General features: G+C 42.4%; 1 protein-coding gene across 1 annotated transcript in view; it reads left to right on the forward strand.

The window, feature by feature from the left end:
- slit3 (slit homolog 3 (Drosophila)) overlaps window positions 1-16,824 on the forward strand; it is a 217,199-nt gene that overhangs the window by 180,858 nt on the left and 19,517 nt on the right. The window contains exons 20-29 of the mRNA XM_062393846.1: window positions 379-511; window positions 1,844-1,912; window positions 2,054-2,125; window positions 4,256-4,327; window positions 8,007-8,078; window positions 8,166-8,248; window positions 8,350-8,430; window positions 8,750-8,874; window positions 11,731-11,828; window positions 16,329-16,468. Coding sequence (XP_062249830.1) covers window positions 379-511; window positions 1,844-1,912; window positions 2,054-2,125; window positions 4,256-4,327; window positions 8,007-8,078; window positions 8,166-8,248; window positions 8,350-8,430; window positions 8,750-8,874; window positions 11,731-11,828; window positions 16,329-16,468 — 945 coding nt within the window. The remainder of the gene's footprint in view (window positions 1-378; window positions 512-1,843; window positions 1,913-2,053; window positions 2,126-4,255; window positions 4,328-8,006; window positions 8,079-8,165; window positions 8,249-8,349; window positions 8,431-8,749; window positions 8,875-11,730; window positions 11,829-16,328; window positions 16,469-16,824) is intronic.

Raw genomic sequence — 16,824 nt, forward strand, 5'->3', positions numbered from 1 at the left:
TACTGCGACCTGCCTGCATGTCCTGAGCCAGATGTTGAAGCACAAGTGCAGCTGATTTAATGGCCTCTACTCATTTGATATGGATTATAAATTACTCATGAAAGGAGCTTAGGCTGGAATTAACTCTAGTCTTTATAACTTTCTATCGTTTCCTTTATCTCTTCTTTGCTCTCTCCTTTTTTTTGCCCTTGCCTTTCCCAACCTCTATCTTTCTTTCTGTCTGTTTTATTTCCTTCCCCCTTTCTCCTCTGTCTGTTGCCCCCTTTTCTCTGTGTCATCTCTGTCATTCTTTTAAGTCTCCATCCTTTTCTTTATCCCTCTCTTCCTTCTCGTTTGTCTCTCTCTAATATCCCTCTTTCCACGAATCTCTCTCTCCAGGTGCTGAGGATAATGGTTGTCTTCCTACGTCTGGCTGTCCTGACGCCTGCACGTGCTCAGACGCCGTGGTGCGCTGCAGCAACAGAGGGCTGCACTCTCTGCCCAAGGGCATTCCCAAGGACACCACGGAGCTGTGAGTCACGCATACATGCGCGCGCACACAGATACACACACAAACACACACACAGAACAAACTCAAATGCAAGGATCTGTACTTGTTCAAATACACAGACATATAAACGTAACAGCAAACATCTTAATGCACATAAGCAAAAACTGGTATTCTGCCCCAAACAACATGCAACATCACAAGCACACACACAGAGTCTCAAACACAAACACATCACACAAATCCCTAGTTGCTGCAGTGCAATATTGATGCAGCAGTTTGCCCTATGCAGCTTCAGGATCTAACAAAGCATTAGGTGAATAAACAAACACACACGCACACACACACACAGACCCCCACACACACACACAAACTCTCTCTATATATTCCTGTGACTTAATTGGTTTATACCTGCAGTGTACTCGCTGCAGGTGTTGGTGTGTATTATGTGTCTGTTTAGATGTTGATATCATGAATCTATGAGTCATCACAGATATATATATATAGTAAATAAAAAACATGCAGTCGATTATTGTCTCATGTAGTATATTTCATTTTCCTAAAAGAAATTCTTGGAAATACTTTGACATTTCAATGTTGGGAAAGTACAAAATCTCTCTAAAGTAGCTACAGTCCACTATTTACACTTTTTAAAAGCTTTCCCAATAATTGTAATCTCGTATTTGGCTTCTGATTTCCCAGTTTATTTCAACTAGTAAAACGTTTTGACCTTGTCTTAAATTTTAAGACTAAAAGTGTAGGAAGAGAATCTCTGTTAGAAAAGGTGAATTATTACTCACACCCGCACAGAAAGGCCTCTAGCTGTGAAATAGGCCTGCTCTGTTGGGTCAATAGCAGTGATTAGGTATTGATCAAACTGAAGAAGATGCTCCATCATACTGTCCACATGACCTACTTATGACCTGAGAGAGTGAGGAGCACAGACCAGTGGATCATAAAATGTGTGTGTGCATGAGTGTAGAGCTTGATGAGTTGCTTCTCACATCCTAAATGTATCTTGAATTTGCGGAGGTGGGAAACAGAATGTGTTTACGGCCTCAACAGAAGAATCTTCCACTTGTGCAGAAAATGTTGTAGAGCTTTAAAAAACATGCACACCAGTGTATGAGCAAACACATGATGACATCAGTGTGAAAAACATGAGAAGAAACATTTACTTTACTAAAAAAATGTATTTATAGAGATGTTGTGTTGCTCCATTCTTTCATTACTTCGTCTTAATGCAGAAACCAAAATGTAAAAATATGTGTGTTAGTGTTTGCATGAGTGTGTGTGTGTGTGTGTGTGTGTGTGTGCAATACATCCCACATTAACTATGCACCTTTTTCCTTGCAGTTACCTGGAGGGTAATATGCTGACATCTGTGCCCAAGGAGCTGGCATCCCTGAAGCAGCTGTCACTGGTGTATGTACTGCTCACGTAACCTTGGAAAGAAGACACACACTAAAGTGTTGTGCGGACAGTTTAAAGACCTCATCATGTGTATATGCACCATGAACGGCACGTTTGTGTTTGTATGTTTACGACATGTTTATATTTACACAGGGACCTGAGCAACAACAGCATCAGCACACTGGCCCAGTTTACCTTCAGCAATATGACACAGCTAGCCACACTGTGAGTTACCACACACTCCGCCCATGATCCAATGTCATATCAAAGTTGTGTTTGTGTGTAAGTGTTAGGGTTAAAAAACCCTCTATAAATAAGTGTTTACTTACCTTAACTGCTTTTTCACGTCAGTGTCTCCTCACTCATCTGCTTCTTCTAACCTCTTGTCCTCTGCTTGTGTCTTCCTCTTGTATCATCCTCTTCCTTCATATTTTTCATAATATGCATCCCTTCAAAGAGCTCTTACAGATTTATTTGACACCTCATCACCCACTTAGGCTATATCCACACTACTACGTTTAATTTGAAAAACATCACTGTAGCTACAGTTGCGCCTGCCGTCCAGTCTACTCAGGAGTTTTCAAGCACCTTGAATTTAGAAGTTAAGAAACTGTTGGGACCCCTTTTATTTTGAAAACTCGGCCACGGTTCAACTACCGCTGGTGAAGGCAAAACGCTGTTTACACTCTCAGTCCGTCAAAAATAAGAAATTCCTCATCTTACTTTTTGCCATCGTTGTTTCTGGTTCATAGTATTTTCTGTAGCTAAGCAGCAATCTGCTTCCCATGCCCCAGTGTGTGTGAGAATCAGAGTGTGTGTATCTGACCCCGAGCCCGTCGAGATCTGACCGGTTGGGCCGTGTTCAGACGAAAACTTTGAAACAATATTTGGGTTGGGTTCGGTCACATTGCCTTGGCTTCCTACTTCCTTTTTTATCCTAATCGGTGAAAACATCATGTTCAGAAAACAAAAACCAGAATGCCAGTCGGGGTTGGGCAGGTTCAGAGAGGAAAGCCACAGTGAGATGTATTGAGATTTACAAGTTGTGTTGATCAGGATTATTACTGATACTGAGCTAAAATGCTGTTTTAAAAGAAAACATACTGGTTCGGATGTTGCCTCAGTGACCCTGCTGAATTCAATTCTGCTTTACTCCCATTCTGTCTTACACACACATTCATTCTCTTTAGTTTGTGTCTCTCTTTTTACATTTTTTTTGTGTATTACATGTTTTTGACATCATCTGGCTGTTGTGTGTCCAGAGAAGGTTGACTGAGCCCATTCGCTCTTATCCAGCAACTCCTTGTTTCATATTTCCTACAGTTGCACTGAATCACACCCGGGAGCTGCCCAGTGCAACCACAGACTTCTACTGTTACCCCCCAGATAGCATCGCTGGAACGCTCTCTGTGTCGAACGCTTTGCTCAAGTGAACATTGCCAAGAGTTCACATAGTGGAGGTGGAGGAGAATGTTTCACTTTCCACATTGGTTTTTACAGCCTTTTCGTTAATCTGTGGATTTGCTGGCTCTGGGGATTGTTGCTCTAACGTTTAACAACCAGTTGTTAACACAAAGTTTGACGTCTTAAAGATCTAAAAGATTTTCCCTGTTTCCTCTGAGACGCTTTGACGCCTCTCGATAATCAGTAGGTGTGATTATGTTGAACGTCATTAGACGACATCTGCTGAGAATCAACGTTGTCTTAAAGATACGTATCAGGTTTAAACCACAGACTGTTTGTAAAGATAGACAATGAGGGTTCCACAAAACTGAAGGACCTGGTGCTGGGTTGCAGTACAGGTCATGAACAACACCTCCTCCATGTAAGTGGATGGGACGTGAACAGGATCATGATCAGGCTCCATGCTAGATTATGTTAAAAGAATAACCCTGGAACATTTGACCATGAGTGGAATCCTGGCCTTAAAGGTTTTTCCCCTTTTGTTAATTTATTCCTGAACTTATTTTTGGTCCAGTGACAGTTTTAAAAGAGAAAACATAACTGTGCTGTGGGAGTTTGACGTTTCAAACGCATCTAATTCGTTTTTTCAGCTTACCTAATTTTTCCACTTCATTAAACATGCGCCCCCTTGTTAATTATCCATGTCTCCACATACACTGGCTACAGGTTCTGAGTTTCTGTAAAACCAAATCTGCTGCTTCACCTCTCACGTCTTCCTTCCTCTTTGTCCCTTTTTATTCTCTATGTTTGTTTATATCTATTCAGGGAATTGTCTAGAATATAATTAATGAATGTAACATGAATATGTACAAGAGAACCAACATGATTACAAACAACATCCTGAATTACGAAATGAGTCTCCTGACCTTGCTCATGTCCTCTGTCTTTCAGCATCCTGAGCTATAACCAGATTCGCTGCATCCCGGTCCATGCCTTCGACGGCCTCAAGTCACTTCGCCTGCTGTGAGTAGCAAGTTTCATCTTCAAGTGCCGCAGTGGATTGAATATTCAACACTCCCTGTTGCTAGTTATAGTGCTGAGTTAAATTAAAGTTTAATCGCCCCCCCGGTGTCAGGCCACGTTGAAGAGCCGGTCGCAAAATGAGAAGCCACCGCCCGATCATTTGTTGTTTCAGGGTTCTGAAGGAGATAAAAGTGACAATCTCTCATCTCCTCTTTAATGCTCCCTCTGTGTCTGCGTACTGTGCTCCATCTCCCCCCCCCACACACACACACACTCTGTCCCTTCACTCTGTCTCTCCTTCTCTCTTCTCCATCCATCCTCTCCTCCTTTTCTCTCTCTCCGCCCAATGTTGTGTTTGATGAATCGACCTTCAGCCTCTGTGTCCTCAGTCATCCATCTGGTTGTCCACCCTCTGTCTCACTAACCCACGCACACACACACACACACACACACACACACACACACACACACGCACAAATTGCGCGTAAATGTTGCTGGCTGGCCATCCACAAACACACACAGACACACATACACACACGCACACACACATGCACATACACACAGAGATAGATATAAAAGTAGGTAAACACATATAAATATGAAAATAGTATTAGCACAGAGAAAAACTTGCAACTTTAATGCTCATGGAAAGAGTTTACTTTTCACCCTAATAAAAGCAACAAGTAGAATTTTAAATGCTGTGTTATCACTGTTTATTCAACAGGGATTTTTTTCTTGATTAGATGAAATTATGGTTGAAATAATTTCTGATTTGTTCACTTAAAGGCTACAAGAGAAACCTGTTTTCCCAAACTATAGCTACTACTTTTAAATATCACATTTCTATGACAGAAACTTTCAGCTGAAAACTCATGAACATGAAACCATGAACCAACCGAGAGGAATCAGATTCCTGAGCCTCGTGTTCATCTCTGTGGACATTTCCTCCACCTCGATTTGTTCAGACAGAAAAAGTCGTCTTTGTTTCTGGCCTTTTCTCCACGTATTGACTTTATCTTTTACCAGACCTCCACCTTGCTGAAGTTTAGTGATCGCTTCTTTAAAAAATCCTTCCCTCCTTCCTTCCTTTCATTTTAGTTGATGTTGCCGTGGGGACTGATCCCTCTCTGCCCCCGCATAGCAACTGGTTGCCAGGCAGCCATCACTGTCACTTCCTCATTACCCACAACCCCCTCTGGGCCAGCAGTGTGCGGGGGCTGTTAGACCAACGTACATAGATGCAGGAACCCACACAAAGATGCACACAAACATGTTAAGACATTAAGCACACATACAAGCTAAAAGTTGTACAAAAGATATCAGACGCATACAAGTATTTGCACATTACACACAGACATGAACACACTGATTTACACGTGCGCACACAAACACACATACACACATCAATCAATCAATCAATCAAATTTTATTTGTATAGCCCATATTCACAAATTACAATTCATCTCATAGGGCTTTAACAGGGTGTGACATCCTCTGTCCTTAACCCTCAGCAAGAGTAAGGAAAAACTACAAAAAACCCTTTTAACAGGGTAAAAATATGTAGAAACCTCAGAGAGAGCCACATGTGAGGGATCCCTCTCCCAGGACGGACAGAAGTGCAATAGATGCCACGTGCAGGAGAACATCATCAATAATCAAAGTCTCTAGCAGCATTGATGAAGCACAGTCCATGCTCAGCAACCATCTAGACCACGATCCACCATCCAGACCAGACGCCACTTCAGTCCTCAGTCACCGTCCACCGCCGCCCACCAGGAGGACCCATCACAAGCCACCACTGCGGTCCTGGTCCACCGCCCGTGCCCAATGCCAACGCGACACAGGGTCCGCCACCAGCACCACGATCAGCCCACATGACTCAGAATCCGCCACACTGGATCCAACACCGCGACCCCCGGTGCGCGATCCACAAACCGTAATCCATGGTGCGGCCACAGAGGCCCTGGATCTGCGGGTGATAAAGCAAAGGGATTCCGGGGAAGGGGGATAGGGATGGAGAAGAGGAAGGAGAAGCTGGAAAGAGAAGCTCCGTGTGTCATGTGTTAGAGCGCACTAATTAGCTCTAACTATAAGCTTTATCAAAAAGAAAGGTTTTGAGCCTACTTTTAAACGAACAGATGGTGACTGCCTCCCGAACTGAAAGTGGTAGATTATTCCACAGCCGAGGGGCTTGATGGCTAAAAGCTCTGGCTCCTACTCTACTTTTGGAGAATTTAGGGACGACAAGTAGGCTTGAATTCTGGGAGCGGAGTGCTCTAGTGGGTTTATAAGGTATTAACAGCTCTTTAAGGTATAAAGGCGCTATATTATTAAGGGCCTTGAAGGTGAGGAGGAGAATTTTAAATTCTATTCTAGATTTAACTGGAAGCCAGTGTAGCGATGCTAATATTGGAGAAATGTGCTCTCTTCTCTTTGTTCTCGTCAGGACACGTGCTGCAGCATTTTGGACAAGCTGTAGAGTCTTTAACGACTTCCTGCTGGAGCCTGATAATAATGAATTACAATAGTCCAGTCTCGATGTAACAAAGGCGTGGACTAGTTTTTCTGCATCTTTTTGTGAAAGGACATGTCTAATTTTTGAAATATTACGCAAGTGGAAAAAAGCGGTCCTAGAAATTTGTTTTAAGTGACTATTAAAGGATAAAATGCACATAGACTTTTCCAGTAGTGGCAGTTTGATAGCTGAGCTGTCCCCTGCCACAGCCCTGTGCTCTAATGGAATGTGAACTTATATCCAGCAGGCAACACACTTAAATTGTGACAATCAAAGGACACACACACACACACACACACAGTCTGCAGTCCATGAGCCCTTGGAGACAAAAGTTCTGAACACACGAACACACACATCTAAGCATACGAACATGTACATGAAAACCCTAAGGCACAAAACAAAAATACACATCCTCACACTGATACACATCACAGCCTGCAGTTTGTCCCTTTGGTTTTTTCTATACACACAAACACACACACACACACCAATGTCTGCTACAGGACCATATGAGACAGCTAATATTCCATTCAGAGACCAGGATGAGCTTTATTGCCCAACAATGAAAATAAGCTATCTGTTTATTTTGTGTTATTCTTTCATAAATAATGTATTTTTTTTCCATTATAAAAGGGGATGATGGTGTGTCTGCAGCGGAGGAACCACAAATAATTTAAATAATTTAGCAGGCGGGAAGTCAGAGTCGGGCCAGTTGTATTATTTAGCTGGAAGTCGGGTATTAGACCGCGGGGCCGTCAGTTTCATTTAAGTCTAATATGACGGATGCGATGCTGAAAATATTCATTGTTTGATTTGAAAACTGTGAATTGTTATCTGTGGACATGATGTGAACACAGCTTCAATGTTTTGATCTAAATATAAAACAGTCAGTTAATATCAGCAGCTGTGTCACAATAAGTCGAGTAGTACTAAAAAATCATTATCCAGAAGTGAGGGTGGAAGAACCATTCTGGGATGAATTCAAAAGTCACTTGTGCGGTTTCACGTTATTTTCCTGGTTGCAACCAAGTAAATACTTGAACAAATAAATTAATCACACAGTAGAGTAAGTCACACAATAAACAAAAGTCAAAAGCGAGCTCTTGAATATTTAACAAGGTCAAAATTGAGTTTAATATCCATGTTAACTCTCCTCTCCTCCAGGACTCTCCATGGCAATGACCTCTCAACCATCCCAGAAGGAGCTTTCAACCACCTCACCGCTCTGTCCCACCTGTAAGTACGACCCCCATATGTCCCCCTTTGTGTTTGTATGCAAGTGTCGTGGATTGTCCAGTAAATTGTGTGTTTGTGTTTGTTCAGGGCTCTCGGTGCCAACCCCTTGTACTGTAACTGTGACCTGCGCTGGCTCTCCCAGTGGGTCAAGGCTGGTTTTAAAGAGCCTGGTAAGGAGAAGTCATCAAAATACCTCTAAGCAACATGTCACATAATAAAGAATAAGACGAATTGTCATGTATGTTTCTCAATAAATTGTGCCTTTGCACAGGAATCGCTCGTTGTACTGGACCTCCTGACATGGCTGACAGGCTCCTGCTCACCACACCACTCAACAGATTTCAGTGTAAAGGTAAATAAGAGTAAATAGGATCAAACCAGAAGAACCTCACATCATCGCCTCTTCCTCTTCCTCATACAGGCCTGTGAAAGAAAATCTAATTCCTTGTTCTCCTGAGCTCTCACTCTCCCTTCCCTATGAGGCCTACTCTCAGCACACACTCCATTAACTGAAGTCTGCAGCAGTGTGTTTAGTGCAGCATGAGTAAATATGTATTTTTATTCTCCGCTGACACTCCTTTGCTCCCTTTCTGCCGTCTTATCTTTATCCCTGCATTTCCCCGAGTTGTCGTCCTGCTCTCATCTGCCTCTGTTTGTGTTATCTCTCACAGGCCCAGTAGACATCAGCCTGATGTCAAAGTGCGCCCCCTGCCTTGGGGCCCCATGCCAAAACAACGGTACCTGTGTCTCCGAGTCGACTGGAACCTACCACTGCACCTGTCCATTTGGATTCAAGGTGAGAGCAGACGGAGCAGAGGGAGATACTTTTAAATAATACCTCAGTCAACTTGTTGTTCTTTTTACACAGTAAATCTCGAAAAGACTAAATATTAAAGATATTGGAGTGGAACTGAAAATTTGGCGATCAATAATTCCTTAAAATGTGCAACCTCGGAGCCAATTGGCAAACCCCTGACAACGTCAATATTTTGGGGCTTCTTGTGTAGACAGCAGATCAATCCAGGCCAAGAGTCTTTCTTCTGCTACGGTCATACCAGTTTATTTTATCACACAAGTTGAACATTTCTCCACACGAAACACACGTGATACTTCTTGTAGGTGTTTTACGTCCAGACGACATTTTGGCTAACAGCTGCCTACATATGAATACAGATACATTAAAAAGCAGATAACCGATGCATTTCACTCTACTGTCCTCCTTGCTGTTACACACATTTTCATGAAGAGTGAAAATGTATTTGAGCAGATGTAAACGCAGGAGAAATCAGCGCTTTGACCCTGACGATGTTGCCCTCTCTTGTTCCCTTGTGGCTTTCACTTACACCATCAGCTCGCCAGACATTATCCAGTGGTTCATCAGTATTTTAAAGCTTCTGCATTATGGAATCAAACAGCCAAGGCAGGAGGGGAGAAAATGTAACTTATGCTAGAATTGGCTGCGTATGTGAAAGGTATCCTTGATGGATAGCCGCGATGCATAAGCCTGTGGCATTAGCAGTATTATCAGGCTTAGCTTTGGCCTTGCGTGCATAATGTACCTGTCTATTCATCAATAGAGAAATTATGACTCCAGCTGGCTGCACTGGAGCCATCGACTGATCTAAAGACAAAGGGTGTGTTACTTGTCCAGACTCCTCGGGGCTCCAGAGGGCCACCATGAATACGTGTGAATAATGCGACTAAAATTTATATTGGACAATGGCATATCCCTAAATGAATTGATACTTAATTGAATCTGAAATCAAATCAAAACCTTGTGAATTGGAAATGAATTCATTGGCGATTTCCAGTCCTAGTTAGGAAATTACCAATATATATGGCAACTGTCAAATATATAATATAATTGGTTTATTATTGCGGTGCCAAAAGACAAAGTGAGAACCTTTGGGTGCACCGAGATTATGAGCTGGTGGCGCATCGGTGGTAACATGCAAACCTTCTACTGAGAGGCTGGTGTGTGTGTGTGTGTGTGTGTGTGTGTGTGTGTGTGTGTGTGTGTGTGTGTGTGTGTGTGTGTGTGTGTGTGTGTGTGTGTGTGTGTGTGTGTGTGTGTGTGTGTGTGTGTGTGTGTGTGTGTGTGTGTGTGTGTGTGTGTGTGTGTGTGTGTGCACTTTTTAAAGATACACTTGTGATCCCATGTGCACAGACACCTCACAACCTTTTACAGGAGGACAAAGCCTTCGTCTCGTTTTTAATTAAAACATCACTTGCCAAGGTCACAGACAAGGAAACAGGCACTCTGTGTGTGTGTGTGCATGTGTGTGTATATCTTTATGTATGTTTGTTTTTCTTTGACGGTGTCCACTGAGAAAACATTAATTAAAATGTGTTAGAGAAATCAAAGAAGGAGCAGCAGAGGACAAAAGAGAAAGGGGAGAAGGAGAAAACGAGGGAAGACGTGGGGGATTCAAGGGAAGAGGTGGATGCATGAGGAAACAGAGCGCAATGTAGCTAGAAGGCTGAATGAGAGAAATACTGAGAAAACAAATAGTGAGAAAGAAGAAGGTTGAACGAAAAAAGTGAACGTAACAAAAGAGCCACCCAGTAAAAAAAAGAGAAACGAGAGGAATAAGTAATGAAGATGGATGGAGAGAGAAAACAAGAGTAAACATCTGAGGCTCAGCCCTGATCAGAGGAAGTGTGTGTTTGTGGTGGCCAAAGGTTTGGTGGTTGGAAATTAAAACAACAGCCTCAGGGTTCGATGTGGAGTGAGTGTGCTTGTTTCTGTGTGGTTGTGTGTCTGTGTGTGCGAGTGTGTGTCTCTGATTCCAAGTGAAAGCTGTTTATTCAGAAAACAGGTGTGTGTGGTTAGAACAGTAATGAATCAAAGAAGTTGGCTATGGCACACGTTCATGTGTGCCTGTAGAGTGTGTGTGTACATAATGTACCTTTGTGATTGTTCGTAAAGGTCATTGTGTGTATTTGTGAAAGAAAAGCAGAAACAATCCTGTGAAATGAATTGATTGGTAAATTGCTGCTTTTTTTTTTTTTTAGATTAATCAACCAGAATAGATTTATTCAACCCCCGGATCTCTCTTCGGGCTATTTTCTTCCACTGCAGAAAACATATTCAAAGATCTGGGACCCAAAGCTGAAAGATTTTACTTTTAATTACAATGGAAAAATAACAACCTCAGCTTCTCAACTTGTAAAACAATAATACACAATATTTGTCATCATATCATATTTACAGTTTATTTGAATATAATTTAACAGGAGGGAGCTCTGTCTTGGTTGAAAATATGAAATAATATACATAATTGTTGGTAATATTCCTCATCAGCTTCTGACCCCAGAAGGAATGCTAACTGTATTCAGTGCCTGTGGTAGTGGGCGAGCTCTTTTACTCCTGCACCACCTGGTAAGACTTCTTTTCCATCATTAGCAAGCGGCTTATTACTGCTGCTGCTTGTTGCACGTCCCTGTTAAAGGCAATGAACACCATGAAGGGAGAGGAGAGTGTAATAGTGAGCCAGAGGGAGGAATCATCTCCCTCATCCATAACCACTGCATCAGCGAGACTCCGTAAAATACTTTTTTTATTTTAGTCGTGAAGGGGCAGAGTAAAAAGAAAATCCCTGCCTTCACTCATTAACGTCTTTCCTTCGCCTTGTCTTCTCTTCTCCTCCAGGGTCTAAACTGTGAAATACCCATCAACGCCTGCATTAGTTTCCCCTGCTCGAACGGAGGAACCTGCCACATTCAGCCTGGCCAGGAAGACCACTTCAGGTACGACAATATATCAGTTAACTAGTGGGCGGCTGCGGCTCAGGAGGTAGAGCGGGTCTTCCACTAAACAGAGGTGCACGGGTTCGATCCCTGGCTCCTCCAGACAGCATTTTAAAAGGATAGGAAAAGCGCTGTGTGTGTGTGAATGAGTCAATGTGGCTTCAGTGTTTGAGTGGTAGCTAAGACTTGAAAAGTGCATTTCCAACTTGGTCTGTTGTGTATTTCAGCTTCAAACACAGCAGCAATCTGCCGTTTTCCCACAGACTAACTTTTTCTTTTTGAAACCAGCAGCACAACCATTATTCAGTCCACATATTGCCTGTAGCTGGCTCAGAAGGATAGATCAAAACTAGGAGTCATTTCAAAGAAGTCCTTTGGGAATCCATCGAGGCTGTGGGTCAAATCTCATTGCCCTTTCTCCACCGTCGCCCCTGTCTCTATTAGTGGCTGCGTTTTAAACAGCTTACCATGTATTCTCATCTGAAAGGTAAATTAACCTCACTCAGCCCCCAGAATTGTAGACGCCGTGATTAGAGCGGACAGTCCTGCTCCACTGGACAATGCATTACCCAGTGATAAGAACTCGCTGTGACCTTATGATGTGTTTTCCGTCTTATGTGTGTGTTGCCGGGGGGGGGGGGGGAGCTTTGGGGTTAGACAGGAAAAGAGGGGACATTTCAAAGGAGGAAACCCCTATCCGGGCTGCTCATTAAATCCCTGTGCCCTCTCTGACCCCCTCAACAGTTTAAAGAGGAAACTTTGAACTCCTGTCATTATTCACGTCACTGGTTCTGCACACACTGTTTTCGTAAGCTACACGTGTTTTAATGAGTCATGTGAAGGTGATTCTGAGCTCTACCTGCATTTTGTTGTTTGAGGAGTATGTATGAACAAAAAGCTCTGTGTACATTGGGCTCAGCTACTGTGGCTTTCCTTCATTGAACCTTCTGTAACAAGAAGTGTGACTTTAAAGAAGAAATTATGACATGAACGTTAAATATATATATTTACAAGTACTTATACTGAATCTCTCACTGTTTTGTGTGGATTAATACACTCAGAGGGTTTAAAACTTCTTTAGTTTGAGGTTGTAAAATTCTGACGAAGTGGATGTTATGTGGACATGAGTCATAATGTTCTATAACTTCTAAACAGGAATATCAATATTCTATTAGCAATTAATGTGAACTTCATAATCGAATAAAGCCTTCACATGAGTTCAGAGGACATCAACAGATTCTGAGTTCACTGCATTGCTATATTTATCCAGGGAAAGTTTGCAGAACACACTCGCTCCACTGCAGGAAGTAGCTGCTTCACATTCACACGGTTTCACACGTTCACACCTGGGAGCTGCCCAACACAATCCCAGTGTTTGACTCCTTGCTTCGGAGCGGCTCCACCGGAGATGTGTGGGTCAAGACTGTCTCAGTGGCAGTTGTTGAGTGAGTGGAGAGCAGAGCTTCTCTCATTTGCTTTCCTGCACTTTCCACCTATTCCCAGCTGACCCAGGATCTCAAACTTGTTTTTCACACCTCTAGGCTACTGTTGCATTTTGTGCAGAATCTGACAGCTTGAAAACACAGTGAATGCTTCATAGATTTGTGAAAGGAACCTTGACCTTGGCCTGAAATATTTATACAGTTAATTCCCCCGCTCTGTGATCTGATGACTAATCCCTTTTTAACCGAGAAACTAAAACAAGGGCGTCAAAATTACTTTGGAAAAACAAATGCCAAAAGACAAAATATAACTGGTGGAAGGCCACAGACCAAAGTAGTAAAAACCAGTTGTTTAGAAGTGCGATAAATTAAAAACAGATTGTATGTTGCCAAGTACGACATTTTGATTTAATACACAAAGACATTTTATCTGTTAAATTAAAGCCAACCACATTTAATACGCTATTTTACACCCATTACAAAAACTCTTTGAAGGCCAAGGAGGCAGCCTTGGTGGTGTTATTGCAAGATTATATTAAAATTCAGTCTGCACTTGTTATAACTGCTCATACTAGTACATGCATTTGTCTGTGGCTCGTTCGATTGTGTCTGCCAGTGTAGTCAGCATCTCGTCAAAAAGTCCCTCTTCGTCTCAGCCTCATGAGGAACAGACACTTTGAATGAAATGAAAATGGTATTAGCAGTATCGTGAGCAGGTTTGTCTCTTGCTCCAGCCTTTGCCATTTGAACGGCTTTCATATGCGTCTGGCCTTTACCGTCCTACATGGAAATGCAATTACGAGTCTCTTTACCCTTTGCAGGTCTTCTCTTAATGTTAATAGTAACACGGGTAGATATTTGTGCCCTCAGAGAGACACGCTGGAAGCGAGGGACACCTGTGCCCTTTGACATTTTACATGTTCTATAATCAGTAGGAGATATTCAATAAGTCCAATTAGCCCCAGCTCTTGGCAGAGACCCATTTGTCAAACTCCACTTTAAATGTCAGAACTGGGCCGTGATTGGTGGAGCAGAGCTTTCTGACCCCGTCAGTGATGCCAGGGCTCTTCTCATTTAGTTTTATTTCTCTTTTGTCCCTCATGAGAACACTTTGTCTTTGTCCCTCCTGTGCATTCCTTTTTCTTGTCTTTTCTTTCTTCACTTTTTTCCAGTAGCAGCCACAACTGTAGAAGAGATAATATTTATAAACTCAAAATTCAATGAATTGGTGATTTAGTGAAAAGTTCAGACAGACCCAAAGTGCATCATAATTTCATTTAATTTGGGCAGAAAAGGGTAAATATATGTTTCCTCAGTTATTTGGGGGTTGGTCCGCGCTGAGACAAAAATATGAAACAGGCATAACTGTATCCGTCAGTAAAGATGGAAATCTCTTTGTGATGCAATTTTAATCTTCATATTCTCTTTAATATTATATTATTTCCCCTCCAGCTCTAAACTGTGTCAAACCATTTACTCTAATTGGTAAAAAAAACTCAAATGTTACATTAAAATGTTAAAAAACAAATCAACAGCTAATCTAAACACATCCTTCCACTAAGTTTCATGGAAATGTATTCAACCGTCTTTTCGTAAGCTCACAAATAAATAATAAATAAATAAATAAATCAACCAACCTGCTATCAAATGGCCCCATTACCTCCTTGCTGGGTGTAAAAGAGAGACTGGGTCTTGGACTCAGACTCAAAGGGATGCTCATGTTGATTTGTGTCTGTTAGATGAATATAAATCCCACATGTTTGCTCATATATTACCCACAACAACGTCACTGACTCTCCGGATCTTGGTTTGTTTTTGCCCCTTGGGGTCAACATTTTATTTCATGCAGCCTTTAGATTTAGCCTCTGCAAACCAGCAGACAGACTGGGTGGGGGTAACCAATGACTTTCATATACAGTGTGGGAGGAGGGAGTGAGGGAGTGAGGTAAGTGTTTGTGTGAGAAAAAGTCTGCGTGGCACCAAAGTTAGATTAGAAAAGAGAGAGTGAAACAAAAGACACGAAGAAGGAGCAGAGGGGGGGGAATGGGTTTAACAGGTGTGAGGGAAGTGGGAGGAACAGAGTGTTTTACAAATAAGTGATGGTGTGTCTGTGTGGGTTGATAACTGTCACTCACTTGGGCTAAAATGACTATTCCCTTGTTTATCTTATTGTGTTGACGTTGCTGTAAAATAAGCATCCGCTTAGAGAAGGACTAAGGCTACATCCACACGTTTTAAAAATGCATTCACTCTGGAGTTTTATAGTCGCTAAGGCAGAGAAGTTAGGTTACGCTGCTGGAGTCATTTTAGTTTGAAAACTCCGGGGCTGCGTTTTTGTCTGTATGTGTGTGTATATGTGCGTGTTATAGGGGGCTGTTAGTTGTGCTTGTTTACCACCTAAAGTCAAAAAAGTGGTGAGAAGCGAGGGGAGAGAAGATGAGGCCAAGAAAAAAAGGGTGATAGGAGGAAGGAAGATGAATCGAGGGGAGGAAAGAGCAGGAGGCTTTGATAATTTCTTCTGAGCGCCCCAGGTGGGCGGTGTCCAGCAGCATCAAACCAAGTTAATCTCAGCCCTTCTTTTTTTGTCTTTCTTATCTCCGGGTGTGTTGAGTTTGATTTAAAGTTTTTGTTGTTTTTAGTTCGTTAATGAAAGTTCCCCTGACAGAAAAGACAGAGAGACGGTCAGGGAGGGTTATTGTGGGGCACTAGTAGTTTAAACTTTCAAAAGCAATGTTAAATTGTTTTTCTTCTATAAAGTGAAGCTTGAAATGGTGTCTCCTGTTGTACCACTAAATATAGATATGATGCGGCTCCAGTGGTGTGTGAGACTCGGCACAGAATGGAGAAAAAACCTGCTGCAATAAAGATGGAACTGTTTTTCTTTTCAGCTCTTACAGCAGAACCTAAGGATGGGGGGGGGGGGGGGGGTGAAGCTGAGCAGCTGGAAGCTCTTGCTGATGGATTTTATTTATAAGTTGTGCAGCAGGAGTGTGTGTGTGCACTGATCTGGCCCATGTCTACATCTAATAATGTACATATTCTGTGTTTGTGTGTGTAGCTGTGTGTGTCCAGCCGGTTTTGAAGGCCTTCGTTGTGAGATGAACCCAGACGACTGTGAAGACAACGACTGTGAGAACAACTCCACCTGCATCGATGGGGTCAACAACTACACCTGCATCTGTCCACCCAACTACACAGGTACACACACACACACACACACACACACACACACACACCACCTATTTCTACGCTGTGATATTTGGAGGCCCTCAGTCTTTGCCCCCCTGAGAAGCCAAGTCCCTCCACTCTGCTGCACACACATACACACATACACATACACAAAATCATATTTTCCATTATACTGAAGGGTAATTGAGTAATGGACAGCTTCTCCGCAGTGACCTGAAACTGTTCCTACAGGAGGCTGAAATAGCAATCACAAGAGAGAGAGAGTGGTGAAAAGAGAGAGAGAGGTGAACAGAGAGAGCGAGAGCAACAGTAGAATGGCAAAGAGAGGCTATATGTACTAGAGGGGAGGGGATAAATAAACAAAG

Source organism: Platichthys flesus, chromosome 8, assembly GCF_949316205.1.
Source record: "Platichthys flesus chromosome 8, fPlaFle2.1, whole genome shotgun sequence".
NCBI classification, from domain to species: domain Eukaryota; kingdom Metazoa; phylum Chordata; class Actinopteri; order Pleuronectiformes; family Pleuronectidae; genus Platichthys; species Platichthys flesus.